This window comes from Schistocerca nitens, chromosome 4 (assembly GCF_023898315.1).
Source record: "Schistocerca nitens isolate TAMUIC-IGC-003100 chromosome 4, iqSchNite1.1, whole genome shotgun sequence".
In the NCBI taxonomy this organism is placed as follows: domain Eukaryota; kingdom Metazoa; phylum Arthropoda; class Insecta; order Orthoptera; family Acrididae; genus Schistocerca; species Schistocerca nitens.
This window is the reverse complement of record NC_064617.1, coordinates 471,758,906-471,782,075: the sequence shown is the minus strand read 5'-3', so window position 1 is coordinate 471,782,075 and position 23,170 is coordinate 471,758,906. Positions and strand designations below refer to the sequence as shown.

General features: G+C 40.1%; 1 protein-coding gene across 3 annotated transcripts in view; it reads right to left on the bottom strand.

The window, feature by feature from the left end:
- The window catches only part of LOC126251800 (juvenile hormone esterase-like), a 362,809-nt gene that overhangs the window by 60,877 nt on the left and 278,762 nt on the right, over positions 1-23,170 (bottom strand). Inside the window, exon 1 of one of the 3 annotated variants that reach the window (XM_049952438.1) lies at positions 3,955-4,145. The exons of the other annotated variants lie outside the window; for them this stretch is intronic. Coding sequence (XP_049808395.1) covers positions 3,955-4,017 — 63 coding nt within the window. The 5' untranslated portion in view covers positions 4,018-4,145. Of the gene's footprint in view, positions 1-3,954; positions 4,146-23,170 lie in introns of those variants that run through there. 3 annotated transcript variants of the gene reach the window in all.

Sequence of the window (23,170 nt, the reverse complement as noted above, 5' to 3'; positions counted from 1 at the left end):
ACATGTATGTAGCCCCTAAACTGGTACATGCCGCCCAGATCCTCCCAACGCCGTTACTCCTTGGCCGCTAAGTGGTTAGCACACTGGACTCGCATTCGGGAGGACGGCGGTTCAATCCCGTCTCCAGCCATCCTGATTTAGGTTTTCCGTGATTTCCCTAAATCGTTTCAGGCAAATGCCGGGATGGTTCCTTTGAAAGGGCACGGCCGATTTCCTTCCCAATCCTTCCCTAACCCGAGCTTGCGCTCCGTCTCTAACGACCTCGTTGTCGACGGGACGTTAAACACTAACCACCACCGCCGGCCGAAGTGGCCGTGCGGTTAAAGGCGCTGCAGTCTGGAACCGCAAGACCACTACGGTCGCAGGTTCGAATCCTGCCTCGGGCATGGATGTTTGTGATGTCCTTAGGTTAGTTAGGTTTAACTAGTTCTAAGTTCTAGGGGACTAATGACCTCAGCAGTTGAGTCCCATAGTGCTCAGAGCCATTTGAACTAACCACCACCACCACCATCCTTGGCCGCCGCATCCAATTAGCCTTTGGATATTTCGTGTCAGCAGGGGCACTTTTCAAAGTCCGCTACAACACTCTAACACTGTCTCCTGCAAAAGGTGGCCTCGGACTCATGAACGTGCGGGCACGATCTTCTGCATTCTTTGTCCACACACTGTTGTGGCACTGGCAAGGGCCGGTCCCATCCTTAACACGCAGTCTCTTAGATATTCTCCGACCAGCTTCTCTCGATCCACCGATCAATCTGGCACCTATTTCTCCATTATTGTACCACGTCGCCAATTGTTTCATAGAACTCACCTACGTTCGGGCCGATCTTCCAGTCACCCGTCCTCCCCGTACAAAAGATTATTATAGTTTGTTTATCCAGTTCAACCCTTGCGACCCCATGGTGCTACAGCATCCTGACATTAACTGGCGAACGGTTTGGGGGTGTGTACATGCACCCTTTTTACCGTCGTCTGGGTCTGCACTCTGGTATATTTTGGTCTATGGCAAATTCCATACTAATAGTCGACTTTATCGCATAGGACTGGACACCTCCCCACTCTGCCTCAGCTCGAAGACACCGACGAGCACCGTCTTACTTGCCACCTCAGACGAAACGTATGGCTACTCATTCAACGAATCGTGGGCTTTTACCTCCGTGCCCCGCCAACGACGGTAACCCCCGATTTCTTGTCGTTTCCCCAGACATTTCACTTCCCTCTTGCTAAGCACCATACACTAATCTGGTTTCGAGGACAGGCTTTAGAATACGTCTTTCAGAGTGGTCCGCATAGCACCGTCGCCCGAAAACCATCTTACCGACAAACTTTTGCCGGTTATCCCCGCAGCGTCTTCCTTGACCCCCCTCAAAGTTGAGGTGTGCCATGCCTACCCGTCACATGATGCAACACCCTTATACACGTTCTCATGCATCGGAAAAAAAACAGGAGGAAGACGGAATATGTTATATTTTTGTTGTATTTAATGTTATTCTATTATTTTTGTTTAACTAACAATCATTTGTATATATTGAAATGGTACCTTGAAGAACTGTTGCACTGTGTATATATACATGTGTACTGTTAGTTTGTTCAATAAAGATTATTGCAGAAAAAAAAGTTGGTAGAGCACTTGCCCGCAAAAGCCAAAGGTCCGAGTTCGAGTCTCGGTCCGGCACACAGTTTTAATCTGCCAGGAAGTTTCATAACGCAGTTGACTGTTTCTTGACAAGACGAAGAAAGACAGAAAAAAAAGGACAATTTACATAAACTATTTAGGAGATAATCTGAGCGGTCCGCTTAAATTGCTTGGAGAAAATCCTCATTTACTGTCTAGTTAAGTCATCAGGAGATGAAAATCAATTGCAGGTTGACTTAGACAGGATATCTGTATGGTGTGAAAAGTGGCAATTATCTCTCACTAAGCAGAAGTGTGAAGTCGTCCATACAAGTACAAAAAAAAAAAAAAAAAAAAAGTTATATTTCCGTTACACGATAACTCACACAAATTTAAGGCTGTCAATCCGACTAAATACCTAGGAATCACAATTACGAACAACGTAAGCCGGAACGATTACATAGATAGTGTTTTGAGTAAGGCTAACAAAAGAATACGTTTTATTGGCAGAACGCTGTAGAAGATGTAACAAGCCTACACTACGCTTCTTCGATCTCTGGTAGAGTATTGTTGTAGTGTATGGGACCTTGTCGGATAGGTTTGACGAGAGACATCGAGAAAGATCAAAGAAGTGCAGCTCGTTTTGTATTATCGCCAAACAGGGGAGACGATGTAAAGTAAATTGCAATGGCAGTTATTAAAACGAAGGCGTTATTTGTTGCAGGAAGATCATTTCAAGAAATTTCGGTCACCAACTTTCTCTTCTGAATGTGAAAATATTTTATTGCTGCCATTCTACATAGGGAGTACCGATCATCGTAATAAAATTAGGGAAATCAGAGTGGAACGGTAGAGAAATAGTCTGACGGTCTTACGACGAACCCTTTACCAGGTACTCAGATGCGAGCTGTAGAATAGTCATGAAGCTGCAGATGTAAATGTAGAACATTAGGAGTAAATACTAGTGCCTGGAAAGGACTTTCTGAAACATGAGATGCCGGCCTCTGTAGCCGAGCGGTTCTAGGCGCTTCAGTCCGGAACCGCGCTGCTGCTACGGTCGCAGGTTCGAATCCTGTCTCGGGCATGGATGTGTGTGATGTCCTTAGGATAGTTAGGTTTAAGTAGTTCTAAGTGTAGGGGACTGATGACCTCAGATCTTAAGTCCCATAGTGCTTAGAGTCATTTGAACTATTTTGGCCGGCCAGAGTGGGCGAGCGCTTCTAGGTGCTACAGCCTGGAACCGCGCGACCGCTGCGGTCGCAGGTTCGAATCCTGCCTCCGGCATGGATGTGTGTGATGTCCTTAGGTTAGTTAGGTTTAAGTAGTTCTAAGTTCTAGGGGACTGATGACCTCAGAAGTTAAGTCCCATAGTGCTCAGAGCCATTTTGAACTATTTTGAAACATGACAACAGGTCTATCTTCAAAATTCCGGTCATTGCCCAGTGCCATTATCAAACCGAAATTGGCGATATTCAATGAGCGCTGTCTATTAATAAAGAATTTTTATCATGCAATAATGCGTAATTTTTTAATCAGCCTGTAGAAAGTCATCCAGCTGTTAATACCTGGAGGAGAACAAGATATATTTACCGAATATCAGTACATTCACTGAACAATAAAAAGAATATTAGAAAAACAAAGAACGCTGGATAGCCGGCCGATGTGGCCGAGCGGTTCTAGGCGCTTCAGTCTGGAACAGCGCGACCGCTACGGTCGCAGGTTCGAATCCTGCCTTGGGCATGGATGTGTGTGGTGTCCTTAGGTTAGTTAGGTTTAAGTAGTCCTAAGTTCTAGGGGACAGATGTTAAGTCCCATAGGGCTCAGAGCCATTTGAACCATTTTTGAACGCTGGATAAAAGTTAAAATTCTGCAGTACGGTAGTGAACATTGGTTATTAATGGGACAAGACACAAGATGAATTCAAATTTCAAACATGAAAATTCCGAGAAGAGTCAGAGAAGTTACATTAAGGTACCAGATTCGAGACGAATCGTACACTTAGATATATAACTATTTGGCACAAATGTCAAACTCACTGAGATTAGGAGGAAGTAATAAATGCTTCTACAAAGAAAGTATAATTAAAGATGCTCAATCAAGTACAATCATATAAACCAACAGGCAGAAGAAGCATCGGTAGGCCTTTAAAAAGACAGCAACATCTGGAAGATTTATGTAGGCAGAGCACGAATTGTGTGTACATTCTAATAGAGAGACAACGATGACGATGAATTATATTGACATCATGCTGTACTTTGAAAAAAAAATATGAAATTCAACTGCAGTATTAAAACGTTTTCGTAGTTTTTCTTTAACCTCCTTATCTGAGATGGTCTTACCTTGGCATAGACAAGGAGCTGAAGAAGTAGGACGGTCACAAGGCTGGTGCCGCGGAGTTCCATGCTGTCTCCGTTCCCGTCAAAAGAGCGATAGAATTCTGCCGTACACTAGCTGACAGCTACGAAACAACTGTGATCACGTCAAGCCGAGTGCTGCATGGAGATCAGTGGAAGTTGTTAAGTACCCTCGACTGGTTTTAATGGAGCAGAACTGTGACTAGCTGTGTTAATCAACTGATTGTTCCGCACTTTATAGATAACATCTGTTCAAGATGTCTTGATGAGATAGAAGGGCGCCTCAAAGTCCTCCACCGTATCAAAGTAATTACGGTACAGAAATAAAGATTAATCTTACTGCAAAATATGACCAACAGTTGAAATGAGACGCAGTTTTTGTATGCTAAACAGTTTTATATTTCGGAAACTTCTAATGTAAGGAAATATTATTATTATTATTATTATTATTATTATTAAGCATCAGATTGAGAAGAGGAAGCTACATATACTTGCGTGGCTCCCTTTCCCGTTCAGAAAGTGCAGCGTAGCATCATGGAACAGTGAGGCTTTGTGCGAGCGATGTGCGGTTGGAGAAGTGAAGTTTGCTAAGAAATTCCCGGACGTCACTCGAACTGAAAATGTACCTAAGGACCAGTTTAAAACTGAGTTTGAAGAATGTTACAAGGGGAGAATATAAGTAGTATGTTAACGTCGGCCTCGACTGTTCTGTCCGCACAGTGACATGTCGGACACGGTTGGCTCTGTAAAAAACTTGGCACATAGAAAGTAAGTGATTAAACAAACACAGATTTACAGTAATTGACTCTATAATTACGAACTTGGACTCAATAACAATGACAGAGCTTGAGTGGTTTGAGAAGTTTATAAATCACGTAGAAATGTCCATTCATTAACCACTCTGCGTTTTTCACACATGCTAGTCCCACATGCAACAAAATGACAGTATTTGTCTTTTGGATTTAACAAATTACAAGTCTAATAATGACGCCTATGTAATGGTACATCCGTATTATACATGAGATAAAAAGAGAGTGATATCGTCCGGCAGTGGACGATGGGTTGCTCGCTTGTTTTTTGTAATATTCAAATGTCTTCAGAATCTGTCTTTAATTTCGATGTTTTTACATGCGCGCTGAATTAGTCTACAGTCTCTTAGGCGAACCAGTGGCGTTGGATTCATAATTACAGTGCGTAGTTAAATATTATACATTGACATATAAATGGCTCTTGGCCTCTTCCGTTACTCAAATCAGCGTTTTATGTGACGAGTTGTGGTGGTGTGAAAATACAATATTTCAAGGTATAAATGTAGATGTGAAAGATAACGACTGTGATGTTTTGTTGTTGTTTGTCGATAAACTTAAAATGTAACATTTTTCGGTCTACGGTATTCAATTTCTTTCACATCATCCTTGTGTTGTTGTTGTTACGGTCTTCATGCTACTCTGTCCTGTGCAAGTCTCTTAATCTGCTTGATGTATTCATCTCTTGGTGGCCCTCTACAATTTTAACCCCCCCCCCTCCCCCACCACCCCGTTGATGTCTCAGAATGTGTCCTATCAGCCGATCCCTTTTTTTTCATAGTCAGGCTGTGACACAAATTTCTTTTCTTCGCAATTCTATTCAGTAGCACCTCATTAGTTACGTGATCTACCCACCTGATTTTCAGCATTCTTCCACATTTCAAAACCTTCTATTTTCATCTTGGCCAAACTGTTTATCATCCATGTTTCGCTTCAATATGTGGCTACACTCCTGACAAATACTTTCAGAAAAGACTTCCTGGCTCTTAAATCTCTATTCGATGTTAACAAATTTCGTTTCTGCAGAAACGCTCTTCTTGCCATTACCATTCTACATTTTCTCGACTCTCTGCTTCGGCCGTCTTCAGCTATTCTGCTGCCCAGATAACAAAACTCATCTACTATTTTAAGTGTCTCATTTGCTAATCTGATTCCCTTAGCATCAACTGATTTCATTAGGCTACATTCCATTTCCTTCTTTTGTTTTTGTTGAAGTTCATCTTATATCCTTTCAAGACACTGTCCATTCTCTTCATCTGCACTTCCAAGTCTTTAGGTGCCTCTTCCAGAATTACCACGTCATCGGCAAACCTAAAAGTTTTTATTTCTACACTCTGAACCTTTAGTTCCTATTCCAAATTTTTCTTTGGTTTCCTTTACTGCTTGCTTAATGTACATGTTGAATAGCATCAGGGCAGGCTACAACCCTCTCTCACTCCCTTCTCAACCAATCCTTCTCTTTCGTGCCCCTCGAGTCTTATAACTGCTGTCTGGTTTCTGTACAAGTTATAAATAGCCTGTCGCTCCCTGTATTTTCCTCCCGCTACCTTCAGAATTTCAAAGAGAGTATTCCAGTCAGCATTGTCAAAAGCTTTCTCTAAGCCTATAAAAGCTATAAACGTAGGTTTGCCTTTCCTTAACTTATCTTCTAGGATAAGTGGTAGAGTTAGTATTGCCTCACTTGTTCCTCGTACATTTCCCCGAAATCCATACTAATCTTCCTAAGGTCGGTTCTACCAGATTTTCCATTCTTCTCTAAAGAATTCGCGCTGGTATTTTTTCAACCGTGACTTATTAAACTGATAGTTCGGTAATACTCCCACTTGTCAGCAACTGCTTTCTGTGTTATTGGAATTATTACAGTCTTTTTGAAGTCTGAGGGTGTTTCGCCTCTCTCAGACTCTCCAGGGCTATCAATAGTTTTGACGGAATGTTGTCTACTGTAGGGCCTTTTTTCGATTTAAGTCGTTCAGTACTGTACCAAATTCTTCTCGTAGTATCATATCTTTCATGTCATCTTCTACGTCCTCTTCCGTTTCTATAGTATTGCCTTCATTTCCCTTGTTTTGACCCTCTGTATACCCCTTCCACCTTGCAGCTTTCCCTTATTCGCTTAAGACTGGTTTTCCATCTGATCTCTTGATATTCATACAACTGCTTCTCTCTTCTCCAAAGGCCTCTTTAATTTTCCTGTAGGCAGGATCTACCTTTCCCGTGGCGAAATACGATTCTAAGCACTTTAAATTTGTCCTCTAGCCATTCCTGCCTAGCAATTTTGCACTTCGTATCAATCCAATTTTTTTAGACGTTTGTATTCCCTTTCGCCTGTGTCCTTTCACCAGTTACATTCAGCATCTCCTGTGGCATCCAGTGATTTCTACTATGCCTTGTCTTTTTACTTGTTTGATCCTCTGCTGTCTTCACTATGAAATCTCTTAAAGCTACCCATTTGTCTTCTATTGATTACTTTCCCAATTCATAACCAGTAAACTGTGGTCAGAGTCCATTTCTGCCCATGGAAACCTCATACGATTTAAAATCTGGTTCCGAGATCTCTATTTTACCAATATATAATCAGTCTGAAGCCTTCCGTTGTTTCCAGGTCTCATTCTTTCATGATTTTTAAATCAAATGTTAGCCATGATTAAATTACGCTCTGGGCTAAATTCTACTAGGCGGCTTTCTCTTTTATTCCATATTCACTTACGATTATTATTCTCTTCCTTTTCCTACTATCGAATTCCAATCCAAAATCACAATTAAATTTTCGTCTCCCTTAACTATCTGAATAATTTCTTTTATCTCATTATATATTTCTTCAATCTCTTCATCATCTGCGGAGCTAGTTGTCATATACATTTGTACTTCTGTAGTGATTGTTGGCTTCGTTCATATATTGGCTGCTATAGTGCGTTCATTATGCTGTTCATAGTAACCTACACAAATTTCTGTTTCCTTATTCATTATTAGACCTGTTTCTTCTTTACCCCTATTTAATTTTGTGTTTGTAAACCATTATTCATCTGATCAGAAGTTCTATTTCTCCTGCCACCGAACTTCACTAATTACCACAGTATCTAACTTCCACTTTTCGATTTCCCTTTGTAAATTTTCTAACCTACCTGCGCTATTAAGGGATCTAACATTCCACCCTCCGATCCGTAAAACACAAGTTCTGTTCGTCCTGATGACATCCTCCCGAGTAGTTCCCGCCCGTAGAGCCGAATGGGGCACTATTTTATCTACTGAATATTTTTCACCAAAGACCATTCAATTATCATTTAACCATTAAGTAGAGCTGCATGCACTCGGGAAAAATTACGGCTGTAGTTTCCCCTTGCTTTCTGCCCTTTTTTGTACCAGCAGAGCAAGCCCGCTTTGGTTGATGTTACAAGACCATTGCAGTCAATCATCCAGACTGTTGCCCCTGCAACTACTGAAAAACCTACTGCACCCCTTCAGGAGCCACTTTTCATGTTACCTCCACAGATACTCCTCCTTCGTGATTGCACCTGCAGTAGGGCTACCTGTATCGCTGGGGCAGGCATGCCACCCCACAAACGGCAAGGTCCATACTTCAGGTAAGGTAGACATCATCCTTACCGCTAAATAAAAATGGAAAGGGTCCTGTATGGAGGTCGTGGTTTGATGGTGTGGGATGGGATTATGATTGGTGCACGTACACCCCTGCATGTCTTTGGCAGAGGAACTTTAACAGGTCAGGTGTATCGGGACGTCATTTTGCACCAGTATGTCCGCCTTCCTCCTGATGGATGATAACGCATGTCCCCACCGAGCTGCCATCGTGGAGGAGTACGTTGAAACAGAAGATATCAGGTGAATGGAGTGGCCTGTCTGTTCTCCAGATGTAAACCCTATCGATCACGTCTGGGATGCTCTCGGTCGACGTATCGCTGCACGTCTTCAAACCCCTATGACACTTCATCAGCTCCGACAGGCACTGCTGCAAGAATGGTAGGCTATACCCCAGCAGCTGCTCGACCACCTGATCCAGAGTATGCCAACCCGTTATGCGGTCTGTGTATGTGTGCATGGTGATCATATCCCATACAGATGTCGGGGTACATGCGCATGAAACAAGGCTTTTCGTAGCACATGTGTTTCGGGACGGTTTTCTCAACTTATCACCAATACCGTGGACTTACAGATCTGTGTCGTGTGTGTTCCCTATGTGCCTATGCTATTAGCGCCAGGTTTGTGTCGTGCCACGTTGTGTGACACCACATTCTGCAATTATCCTTAATTTATGGGCATGAGTGTAGATGGATTTTTCTGAAACCTTACATGGAGTCCACTTTTTCCAATCTAACCGGGTAAAGTGGCCAGAGGTGACATACACACTACGAAAGTGGGCAACAACCATCCATCAAATGGAGTAACGATGCCGGCTTATCGTCTTGCATTAAGTGTAAACACTTCGCTGTTATTGCCCTGAATTGTCAACTATTTCATCCACGTTATAAATATGATAAGTATGATGAAATTGCTTTTCTTGTAATGTTTCAAGAATGTTGACTTTGTTAAAAGCATGTCCTCTGCTCACTGAGGTAAGCTTCCCAATTGGGGTGCTATATTTGCCTGCCATCTGCGACTGTTTGTTAAAAAGATGTAATGTTTTCTTCCACGCTACCAACTGGATCGTTAATCTCCATACATCGTTCACTGTAAATCCGTAAAATCGATTTCCGTTTCTAAGACGAAATCAAGGGTTTCTTGCTCTTATCCCATATTCAATACACTCCGTAAGCATCCCATAATGTTATTACCACCTACTGTATCCTTATTTTATCCTAGCACTTTTCTTTTCAGTCTATTACATGAAGCATGAAGTTGCTTTGCTGCAGTCTGGGACGCCAAGATGTTCGGTTTTTTACCGAACAGTTCGGCATTTCAGCCCCGTGTTCAGTGTTCGGCAGCGAAGTATGACGGGTTTGGTATTTTTAGAATTCCATTCATATCCCTAATTTAGGCAGTTATTACGAAAAGATCCTATGCCAAAAGATAAAAACTTTGGGACAAATACCAAATCAAGCTTCTACGTAAACAAACTAGTTTTCTTGCAAAAGGTTTTTAAAGGGAAAGCAAACGCCTAGCATAAAGACATTATCAAAAGGAACAATCATTTATGGTCTGCCGTTAGAACCAAACTGACTGTCGATATAGTAAAACCAGAATTACACATTCGTTGTAATTTGAAGTTTGCAATATGTAATGACCTTTACAAAAAGTTAAAGGTAAAAAAAAGTTGAAACGTTTAACTATCAGTAAACAATAAAATTTTTAATATTTTTTTAAAGTGTTTTGTCGTGTTCACCTTCAGGTAAGCAGGTCCTCCCGCCAGGTAACGTTCCGTAATTTTGTCAATTTCATCTGGCAACCCTAGCTGCAGTAGATTTCTTTACCGCGTCAATCACACTTTGCATCGCTTAAGGGTCCCACGTTTGTAGCTCTGATTTCTTGGCATATTTTCTGATTTTCTAGGCATCTCGATGTCCTAGTTTCTGAAATAATATCAAGTGGCTGCAGCAGACTGTTTTGAAGCGGATTCTAGTATTAGTCTATACATAACACAAGAGAGATGGGCTCACATAGCGTTAGTTACTTAATTCTAAATCATCACAAAGGAATAGAATGATGGCTAATAGTGTAACGTTACGCGTGATATATGGAAGTAACTGTCTATTTCTGGAGTAAACAGATAAAAAATGAACTGTTGCAAAAAGTGGTTGACCCGTCCATTTTTCCCAACTAGTAGCGAAGCCACTTTTTCCGATTGGACGCCGTGTCAGTATTAATGACTCGCGTTTGGTATTATCAAACCGAAAAAAATGCCGCAAGGAACTACATTTGTGAGCCAAAACACGTTGTCTAAAGTTTGATATTGTACAAAACTTTTACCTTAGATATTGTACAAAACTGTTCCCTTACGAATAACTGAGGTAACAAGAATAATACAAACGACTTACATCAGACGACTGAAAATCAGAAAAAATTTTACTAAAAAATAACGGAACAAGCTTCCCCTAAAAACTCACTGATAACAATGACGGTGTAGATTAGAGCTAGTCCGATCTCTTCTCAGTAGACAGCAGCACTGTTGAAAACATAAACTATGCGATCGCCACTTTTTCCGCTCTGACCACTTTACCCCATGTTCCCCTACACGGTCGACTTTACCGCCTCGCCGACGCGAGTTTCAACCCTCCTGCCGGTAGCGGGTTCCGAATAGTAGCGTGTATCATGATTGTATGTAACGTGACTATGTCGATCGTGAGAAACGGACCCCTCAGAAAACTGGAAGCACAAGTTCAAAGTCTTCGTCCACACATTGAGCATCCTCTCCTTCAGCATGACAATGCGAGACCACATACGAGCGCTGCGACACCTGCAACAATCCGTTTCCATGGGTTCATTCTCATCGATCGTCCTTGATACAATCTCGACTTCGCTCCATACGATTTTCATATGTTTACAAAACTTAAAAGGATTTTGATAGCGATGAAGCAGTGCAAGCAGATGCGAGGCTCTAGCTCCATAAATAGATTGAAACATTCTGTGGTGACGGTATCAGATTTCTCGTTCGGAGAAATGTGTTCGTCGGCAGGGTGACTATGTTGAGAAATAAATTTCTAGACATGAAGAACAAAAATGTAGCTTGTCAATAAAGCTCGTTTTATTTAAACAGATATGAGTTCCCACATAAAAAATTTGGAGGTTGCACTTTTCACGACTCTCTCGTATATGGTTTCAATATGAACGTTTCCGTATTTCGTAGGGATGTTGTGTTGATGTTCATCAGGTACACCTGGCGCCTTGGAGGAACGTTTACTTTAGGTCGCTCACAAGCACACACTGCAAATCGCCAGAAGAAAAGATCTCCGCACCTCGCATATCTGTCAAATACCATTTGAATTTTTGTGGCATACGGATCACATTACTACACACGCAAAGTAAGTTGACACTCGGCTCGGTGGCTGATAGAAGCGATTTTAAACAAGCTCCCACCATCCGACGCACCCAGAGTCAAATTAGTTTGCGCGTATGGTAAAATATGTGGTGCAAAACGCGTTTCATTTTTGTTTAATAATTCAAAAAAATTATGTGGTATGAGAAATTACATTAAATGGGTTTAGTATTCATTTCAATGACTCATACTCGCCCAAGTAAGTTTTATGACTTTTAATGGACAACAGTTAAAGGACGTAAGATGTTTATCTTTTATTGATATAAGCGTACTCCTCAGTTCAGGATTTTAATGTGCACCATATTTACAACGACTTAAATAGGAATCAAATGATCTTCTCATACGCAGCACTGTACTGAACGTATGTCCTTAAGTCACATTGAATGAAATTACTCGTTATGGTGTTTAATACGTATCACGGAAGAGAAATTAATTTTCTTTCACCAGTCGGCGTTAACTCAAAGTAACTCGAGAGTGATCCACCATGTGAACACTCTACTGAGTGTCGCAATTTGCAGCATCTTATAGTAACACAACTGTAGTCATTTGCAATTATCAATCTCAATTTTCTTAGGACAGTTATTTTCAACGAGCGCTAATCTAATGATGTTCCTTTTACCATAGATATAGCGTCACAGATGGTAACTGGTGTGCACTTACAGTTGTATTCGTTTGGGTACTATTAGTCTTGAAAACACAATGCCGCACGTGAGTATATTACTCATTAGCTTACTCATATGTGCCTTAATAAGCCGCCCAACTCTCATTCTTTAATAACACTAGTGTATATCTACTGCGTTTAGGGCAGTTCTGATAATGTACACAACAGAATAAAGAGAAAATGATAGTCCTGCAACGTAGATGTCACACTGCGTCAAGTAGGTGTACATTGATACGATCACTGAGGTGATGTAAAAAGATACATGATTCATATGATCTGGAAGTCTCGCTGCATTGTCCCATATCATTTTGGAACTATCCCAGTTGTGCTTTGTAATCTCTCCCCTCTCCCTCTCGCTCTCCCTCTCTCTCTCCCCTCTCCCTCTCCCTTACCCTCTCCCTCTCCCCTCCGTCTCCCTCTTCCTGACCCTGTCCCTGTCGCTGTCCCTCTGTTTCATCATCACCTTTTCCTGGTCCTCCTTTCTCACCTCCCCTTCAATCTCACCTCAGTACTTTACAGTCCATTAAAATGAAACAGCCAACCGCAATGTAGAATCAGAGCCGCCACCGTGGTTGTGCTCAAAAACATCTGAATGACGAATTTTGGGTCATCTTAAAAATATTTATCCCAAAAAATTCCGTAAAGGGTGCTGCTTGCAGTATTTCCACGTCTAAAGTACATCAGCAAGAATCACACACACACACACACACACTCACACACACACACACACACACACACACACTTACAGGCTAAGCAGCGCTAGTGAATGTGCAATATGCGATTTCTATACCCCCCAGGAATCATGGACCTTGCCGTTGGTGGGGAGGCTTGCTTGCCTCAGCAATACAGATAGCCGTACCGTAGGTGCAACCACAACGGAGGGATATCTGTTGAGAGACCAGACAAACGTGTGGTTCCTGAAGAGGAGCAGCAGCCTTTTCAGTAGTTGTAGGGGCAGCAGTTTGGATGATTGACTGATCTGGCCTTGTAACACTAACCAAAACAGCCTTGCTGCGCTGGTACTGCGAACGACTGAAAGCAAGAGTAAAATTACAGCTATAATTTTTCCCGAAGGCATGCAGCTTCACTGTATGGTTAAATGATAATGGCGTCCTCTTGTGTGAAATATTCCAGAGGTCAAATAGTCCCCTATTCGGATCTCCGGGCGGGGACTACTCAGGAGGACGTGTTATCAGGAGGAAGAAAACTGGCGTTCTGCGGATTGGAGCGTGGAATGACACATCCTTTAATCGGGCGGGTAGGTCAGAAAATTTAAAAAAGGAAATGTATAGGTTAAAGCCAGATATAGTGGGAATTAGTGAAGTTCGCTGGGAGAAGAAACAAGACTTCTGGTCAGGTGAATACAGAGTTATAAATACAAAAACAAATAGGGGTAATGAGGGATTAGGCTTAATAATGAGTACAAAATAGGAGCGCGGGTAAGTTACAACAAACAGCATAGTGAACGCGTTACTGTAGCAAAGACAGACACCACAGTAATACAAGTTTATATGCCAACTAGCTGTGCAGTTGACGAAGAATTATTGAAATGTATGATTAGATAAAAGAAATTATTCAGATAGTGGAGACGAAAATTTAATAGTCATGAGGGACTGGAATTCGATAGTAGGAAAAGAAAGAGAAGGAAAAGTAGTAGGAGAATATGGAATGGGGGTAAGGAATGAAAGAGGAAGCCGCCTGATAGAATATTGCACAGAGCATAACTTAATTATAGCTAAAACTTAGTTCAAGAATCATAAAAAGAAGGTTGTATACTTAGAAGACGCCTGGAGACACTGGAAGGTTTCAGATAGATTATGTTATGGTAAGACAAAGATTTAGGAATCAGGTTTTAAATTGTAAGACATTTCCAGGGGCAGATGTGATCTCTCACTATAATCTATTGATTATGAACTGTAGATTAAAACTGAAGAAACTGCGAAAAGGTGGAATTTAAGGAGATGGGATGTGGATAAACTGGAAGAACCAGAGGTTGTAGAGAGTTTCAGAGAGAGGATTAAGGAACGACTGACATAAACGAGGGAAATAAATACAGTGAAAATAGAATGGGTAGCTTTGAGAGACGAAATAGTGAAGGCAGCAGAGGATCAAAGAGGTTAAAAGACGAGATCTAGTAGAAATCCTTGGGTAACAGAAGAAATACTGAATTTAATAGATGAAAGGAGAAAATATAAAAATGCAGTAAATGAAGCAGGCAAAAAGGAAGTGCAAAATGGCTAAGCAGGGAAGGATAGAGGACAAATGTAAGGATGTAGAGGCCTATCTCACTAGCGGTAAGATACATACTAGCTACAGGAAAATTAAAGAGACCTTTGGCGTAAAGAGAACCACTTGCATGAATATCAAGAGCTCAGATGGAAACCCAGTTCTACGCAAAGAAGGGAAAAGCAGAAAGGTGGAAGGAGTATAAGTAGGGTACATACAAGGGAGATGTATTTGAGGACAATATTATGGAAATGGAAGAGGACGTAGATGAAGATGAAATGGGAGATATGATACTGCGTAAAGAGTTTGACAGAGCACTGAAAGACCTAAGTCGAAACAAGACCCCAGGAGTAGACAACATTCCATTAGAACTACTGAGAGCCTTGGGAGAGCCAGCTCTAACAAAATTCTACCATCTGGTGAGCAAGATGTATGATACAGGCCTAACAGCGTCAGACTTCAAGAAGAATATAATAATTCCAATCCCTAAGAAAGCAGGTGTTGACATATGTAAAAATTGCCGAACTATCAGTTTAATAAATCACGGCTGCAAAATACTAACAGGAATTCTTTACAGACGAGTGGAAAAATTGGTAGAAGCTGACCTCGGCGAAGATCCAGCTGGATTCCGTGAGGCAGCACTGACCCTACGACTTATCTTAGAAGACAGATTAAGGAAAGACAAACCTACGTTTCTACCATTTGACGGTGTTGACTGGAATACTCTCTTTCAAATTCTGAAGGTGGCAGGGGTAAAATACAGGGAGCGAAAAACTATTTACAATTTGTACAGAAAGCAGATAGCAGTTATAAAGAGTCGAGGGGTATTCAATGGGAAGCAGTGATTGGGAAGGGAATGAGACAGCTTTGTTGCCTATCCCTAATGTTATTCAGTCCGTATATTGACCAAGCAGTAAAGGAAACAAAAGAAAAATTCAGAGTAGGAATTAAAATCCATGATGAAAAAGTAAAAATTTGAGGTTTGCCGATGACATTGTAATTCTGTCACAGACAGCAAAGGACTTGGAAGAGCAGGTGAACGGAATGGACAGTGTCTTGACAGATGAACATCAACAAAAGCAAATCGAGGATAATGGAATGTAGTCGAATTAAATCGGGTGGTTCTGAGGGAATTTGATTAGGAAATGAGGCACTTAAAGTAGTAGATGAGTTTTGCTATTTGAGGAGCAAAATAGCTAATGACAGTCGAAATAGAGAGGATGTAAAATGTAGACTGGCAATGGCAAGGAAACCGTTTCTAAAGAAGAGAAATTTGTTAACATCGAGTATAGATTTAGGTGTCAGGAAGTCGTTTCTGAAAGTATTTGTATGGAGTGTAGCCATGTATGGAAGTGAAACATGGACGTTAAATAGTTTAGACAAGAAGAGAATAGAAGCTTTCGAAATGTGGTACTACAGAAGAATGCTGAAGATTAGATGGGTAGATCACATAACTAATGAGGTGGTACTGAAGAGAATTGGGGAGAAGAGAAATTTGTGGGACAACTTGACTAGAAGAAGGGATCGGTTGGTAGGACATGTTCTGGGGCATCAAGGAATCATCATTTTAGTATTGGAGGGCAGCGTGGAGGGTAAAAATCGTAGAGGGAGACCAAGAAATGAATACACTTAACAGATTTAGAGGGATGTAGGTTGCGGTAGGTAATGGGAGATAAAGAAGCTTGCACGGGATAGAGTAGCATGGTAAGCTGCATCAAACCAGTCTCTGGACTGAAGGCCACAACAACAACATATGGCTTAAAGTCTAATGATCATTAAAATTAATTATTTTCACATCTAAATCGTTCTATGACTCTCGTCAAATGTCACGTTGTTAATTCAATGTCGAAAATATCTTCAAAAACATGCCAGCAATACAAAACATGGAATGTTCACTGCATTTTCCATGCGGACTTGCACACACACACACACACACACACACACACACACACACATGGCCCAAAACATGATTTTGAAATCTCAAATTTAAAGTATCAGCGCAATTTTTTTGCCTAAGAACATCTGCCTAGAAAATAACGAGCTAAACAGGCAGTTCACATTTTTAACTAGCCCTAAATAAAGCAATGTAGCAGAAAATACTTGTCGGCTAAAATACTATGCTAAGCAGACTAAAGTACAAAGGAATAAGGAGTCTGAGTCACTACGAGCTAGAGGAAGGATGTACTTAATTACATTACAGTGTAAATGTTAGTGTCATGTGAAATAAAGTAAAATCGTTAAAAAAATTATTTTTCGTATTACGCCCATTGTTGTAATTTTAGGCGTGCGAGAATCGTTCAAAAAGAGTAACATAAATTTCGTTTTCCTTTGTTTTATATTATATACTATTAGAATCTATCAGCCATGTGGATGTTGTAGCAGATTAGTTAAACACGGAGTGTCTCGCGGAAATTGTAGGTTGTGATTTCATTGGGTCGACTGCAATGCTGAAGAGAATTGTGTGATCGATAAGTCTTTTCCATGGAATTGTAGATTAATTCAAAAAGACTGGAAAATCAAGGAATAGGAGGTGAACGCTTGTACCATTCAGGCAGTGTATAAAATCACGAAAACTGAATTACTATAGCTGAAGGGGGAAAAAGAGAAGGGCTACTGAGAAAAGGCGACAAGGAAAGGACGAATAGGGGAAAATTTTGTTAGCAAATTTGGAATCCAGTCGAGCAATAGATTTTGGTTGGTGCTAGAATTAGAGATGGAAGTGCATTATACAGATTTAGAGAAAGGTAGTGTGCAACAGAACAATCTTAACAAGTTTACTGATAAGTGGGATGAAAAACAGAACAGGAAAACAAGATTTTTGCTAACAGGTAGCGCTCATGAGAGGATGAAACCAGGGGATGCAGGAAAAACTAGGTGCAGCATATCAGGTCACAAGTTTTCTGAACCCAAATGCTAGTCTTAGCCAGGTAGCAGAACACGTAGGAAAGTGTGTAAGGATTTTAACCATGAAGATCGGGTGTTATTAGTTGGGGAGCTCGGAACAGACTGTCTATAAACGAAAAATGAAGTACTAGGGGTAATCTGGACATAATGGACGCAGTTACTGAGCATACTAGGGTAGGTTTTGTGGAGATTCTGTGGCCCAGGACCGCCCCTGGGTTACCTCTGCTGTAGTGCAAGTAAACATGGAGCTGAGTGTGATGGTCCAGATGGATGTCTTATGTTGGTGCTCTTCTACAGTAGTAGTTGTTATAGGAAAGTGGGTATATACTGTACTTATGCCATTCACTTGAATGGTAGGGGTAAGGACGAGTTAGCTGATCTATCAGCAGAAAAGATAAAGGAGGGGAGGGGTACATCAGCACACAAAGGCAAATTCCTGTATTTATAATGGTTAGGCGAGACACTACCTGCAGGACAAATGCAAAATTCAGACAAACAACGTTAAAGGAAATTACATTGTCAGTGACTCCTTGTTCATGTTATAATGATAAAAGAAACAATATTATCATGTTGCTTCATCAGAATATTAAGGGGGGGGACATTAAATAAATGAACAAAAGAACAATGTACTGTGGGTCCTCGTCTTACGTTAAAATCATCCACATCCGTCAGTGGCCGTTCAGTCTCACACCGTACCTTGCACCAGGCTACAACCTAATGCTCTGCTGTGGGCTCCAAGAGCGTCACGTTGACGCTTCTGCAGAGGTCTGGAGCTTATCGTGAACTGACAAGTCCTCTGAATTACTGTGGAACTGCAACTATTGGCTTCACCGTAATGCTGGTCTATTAGTGGCCTGCTTTTCCTCATTTCCTAAAACTACAATCGTCAGCCTCTAGCTGTTCCGTCAAAGAAGTATTAAAAAGTTATAATCACGTTTCTGTTGTGAAAATAATTCTACAAAGTCAATAAGAAATCTCATTTCGTTGTCTTTCGCTTGTTTGTTGTGAACGTTATGCAAACCATACTTTGTTGCTTGCTGACACTTCAGATGAAGATCTTGATGAAATGGTAAAAACGTCAACGATGGCCGTAGCAAAACTGAGTTGACTATGGAGCAGGAAATTGAAAGTAGTTTACAGTTTCTCGATCTGAACAATAAGAAGCAGGGTAGTAAGCACGCATTTACCGTCTACAGAAAACGTACAACAACTGATAGTGTGATTCCTAATGACTCATACCATCCACAGGCTTGTAAAGAAACGGCATTCCGTGTTCTAGTGCACAGGCCAGTCAATGTGCCAATGACTAGAAGTGCAAAACAAAACTTCAGTGCACGGTGAACGTCACATTTGCATAACTGTTTCTCACTGGCATTAGGACAAAAGGTTTATTTGTGCTCTGCATGTTCAGATGTGTATATGGGCTTTGATAATCTTTAATTTGACTGGCCCTAAACTTTTGTTAGGCTTAAGAATCGAGATTATATTCTTTAAAATTAATTGTGTGTTTGTTCAAAAACGTTCTTATTGTGCTGGTCCGCCGGCCGTTGTGGCCGAGCGGTTCTAGGCGCTTCAGTCTGGAGCCGTCCGACTGCTACGGTCGCAGGTTCGAATCCTGCCTCGGGCATGGATGTGTGTGATGTCCTTATGTTAGTTAGGTTTAAGTAGTTCTAAGTTCTAGGGGACTGATGACCTCAGATGTTTAGTCCCATAGTGCTCAGAGCCATTTGAACCATTTTGTGCTCTTCCACTTATTTTGGTACTGCTAAACTTTCTGTAGCTCATTTTGAATTTTAATGTTTATGATGCTTGAACCAAGTTACGAAAGGTTACAGGTAGCTTATAATGCCTTGTTGTTCTTTTCAACTGATTGTATTGAACAGAATTTGGGTACACATAAGCTGCAAGCGTTAAAATTCGACGTCAAGGTGAAGTGTATTTTCTGTTAAAATTTTTGTTTGACTCCCTGGCCATAGCCTTTCAGTGAATATTAAGTTTTATTACTGTTTCCTAAACTCAACTACTTTAATTTTATTTTCACCCCAAGACTGGCTTCATATATGTCAATCAGCTTTCCTTTTAATTAGGTTGAACAATTATTTCCAGAGACTTTTGTAATTTTTTATTTGTGTGTTTTAGATTTTGCCTGTAACCGAAATGTGTTAATACATTCTTTGAAGGTAGCAGTAAGCAAGATCATAGGTGCTGTTTATTTGGAGGCTATGCTGTTCATTGAGTGTCAACGTTGCTGTCATTTCGAAATTTTGTAATCTACACAAAGAGTTATTTGTTGATAATTTATTGTTGAATAAATGTAGTTCCTCTGCATTTGTGTCCACAGTTCTTCCACAACAGAAATGAGCTTTCTTAGGTTTTATCCACAAGTATGGCTAAGATTGCTCAACAGTGCACAGGTCACCACTGGATATTTGAAAAATTTTCATGAAAAAGTATTATGAATCACTGTACTCCCTGTCATGCAGTAAGAAGGGTTGTTAATTTGTGGCGATTTTAATGTAAATTGTTTCAATGTCTCTGACAGGAAAAATTATTTAGAGGTGCTTTTAACTACTTGTAATTTGGTATCAGTTATTAATGTCCCTACATGAGTTGCTCAATACAGTAGTGGCCTTAGAGATACTGTATTCACTCAACAAAGGAAAGTTAAAGAGCCACATGCCTATCCAGTGGTAAACAGACTGTCAGATCACACGATTAGCAGTTAGTAACATTATATAACTTAGTTCTATATACAGTATGGAAACATTGTAAGAAAACAGTGAGACTGGTTATTGACAAAACTACTGAAAATTTTAAAGAAAGCTTATATATGTCGACATGGGGTCAAGTTTACAATCAACCTAATTCCAACTCTAAATTCAGCTTATTTGTTAATAAGTTTGTATCCACTTTTGAAAGCAGTTTTCCGATGTGTCATTGAGGAAACCTTGGATCACTACAGGTACCAATCACTTCACAATGGAAAAAGGACTTGTACAAAATAGACAGGATCATTTCTACTATAAGCAATATTCTGATGTATTAAGGAAAGTTGTAAAAAAATCAGTCTTGTCTGAAACTGATAAATCAGATAACAAAATAAAATCAATATGCAATATTGTCAAAAGGGGACAAGGAAAGGAGCCATAGAAGATGGCACTATTTCTCTTAAAGGGAATTGGAACATTGTAGAAGACAGTTCATGTGTAGCAGATATCTTTAATAATTACTTTTCAAAATTTCTGAAAAATTTGTGCAAACAGAAGAGAAAGCAAAATAGTATACTGGAAATGCAGAGAACATTTCCTGAAATAAAAATTAATATCACGTCTTCATCTGAAATGTAGAAGCTCAGCACGACTCTACAAAAGTAAAAGTTTATAGAGTATGGATAATATCTCCAATATGACTCTAAAAAGCTGTGGGCCTGTAATATGTAGTATTCTTAGTCAATTATGTAGTGGCTCATTCATACAAGGTGTTTTCCTGCTAAGACTGGATTATGCCATTCTTAACCCTACAGATGACAATAGCTACCACCCAGTGTCACTTCTTACATCAGTTTCTAATAATTTTTGGACCTTAAAGTACTACAAGGCTGTTACTCACCTGTCTAGTAAAGAGATACATAGTCAACCAGTTTGGATTTCAAAACTGCCATTCTACTTAGCCAGGTATTTATGCATTTACTGAGTACTTACTAAACTCTTTAAATGATAAGATTTCACCAATTATGTTCTTATGTGACTTATCAAAGGCATTTTATTGTGTAAATAATAATATTCTTTTAGAGAAGTTAGGGGCAGATGGAACCAAAAATGTAAACATTCAATTAAAAAATCATTAAACTATCTTCGTTAATGTACAGATCTAAAGAAAAAGAGCTTTATTTTAAAGGAAAAGTATAATAAAAGACGCAGAAATGAGAATTTTTATTTTTTATTGTCTTTTATGAAAAGGCATAACTCAAATTCTAATCATGCAATGAATCTGAAAATCTTATTGTAGTGTTCTAAGAAGGTTGTAAGAGCATTGAACAACAATCATCAATTTTTAGTACTAATTGCATTATTAACAGAGTTTTGAATTTTGTACATTCAAAGTTTTTTTCTGCATACAAGCCTATAAAAATCAGAAGGAAGTTGCAGGATCTCGTATTTTTTAGTTCCAATGAGACAGCACCATACTTAGAATATCTCCTGAAAATTTCATAGCATTAGCGCAAATACCTTTTGCGAAAAGGTTTCTAACGAAGCAAAGAGTTTAAAACTGGGAAAATTAGGTTCAAAGATTTTCTTCTCATACTTCCATGTGTAATAAGCTTACATCAGTTGTAAAATTCTCTATGCTGGTACTCCTCATCTTCCAGGTTTCTCTTCTCTCCCCTTCGAATCTGCCTCACCTGTATTTGTAGGTAGGAGAGTGATATGTCAGCTTTCTTGACCCTGCTTTTGTTGTAAACACAAGTGTATCTGTACCAACCCCGTTCAGCACTTATATTATTTCCGTCATTAAAACTTAAAACAGTATCATGGAAACCTGTTTTGAGTACTTCAAGACCACCGAAAGTCCTTTTTGACCATCTAATCCAAATTAAATTAATGAGGCTTTCATTCTCATCCTGTGCCTTTCCTTGAAGACAATCTCCCAGTAAATTAGTGTTTGTAAGAAACCTGAATGTGGGCTTCATTGCATTTATGACACATTATGGTAATGAGTGTTTACATGAATACATCTAATTTCTTCTGCTGTATTACACCAACCTTCTTTTGGACACAGATTATGCATTGGTGTTGGTGCAGTGCATAGTTTATGGGAAAAAATTGTCCACGCAGTACGTCTCATTACCTCTAAATTGTTTGTTTTTCCTGATAGTTCTACCATAAAATAACTGAAGATAAGCAATTTCTTTCAGAATAAGCCTGCATTTTTCTTCTAGTGATATTCCATCCTCAAGCACTTGACCATTCTTTTCCTTCAGCAAGCGACAAAGCCTACCACCAAGTCTCTTTTAGACGTGGCCAACACATACAAGTTTTTCTACTGTAGCATTGTTGGTTTTTATCTGTCACCGTTTTGAACAAAAAGAAGTCCCCAACACAAAAATATTTAGTATATCTAACACCATACTGACCCTCGGATCTGGAGAAAATCGTCACAACTGCAAGGGCCTCCCTGCTCCCACCAGAACCACTATATTTTTTAGAGCATGCTACTGCATGCTTTTCTTACCACAGTTTCTCATTGTCTTCATTGTCATACATATTTCTTGTTTCACATTGGTGGCAGTATTTAAACGTAATTTCAACATCAAAAACTTTAGCTGAGTCAATCCCGCTTACAGATGCACCATCATGTAGAGATGTGTGACTTCATTTCATCCAGGCCCCATCTACAGAAACGCACTGGTCAGTAACATCTATAAGATATTCACTGTGAAGAATATCTACCACAGCATCTATTTCTTTTTGGTTTATTTCCACCAGTTCTTCCACTGCTTCTTTCATTGGAACCTTAGCAGTATCACATTTATTTTTTCAAACGTTGTACAAGATGGAGGTCTGCTCAGGAAACCACACAATACATTATCTCCTTCCCTACCCTGTTCAAGGCATCTCA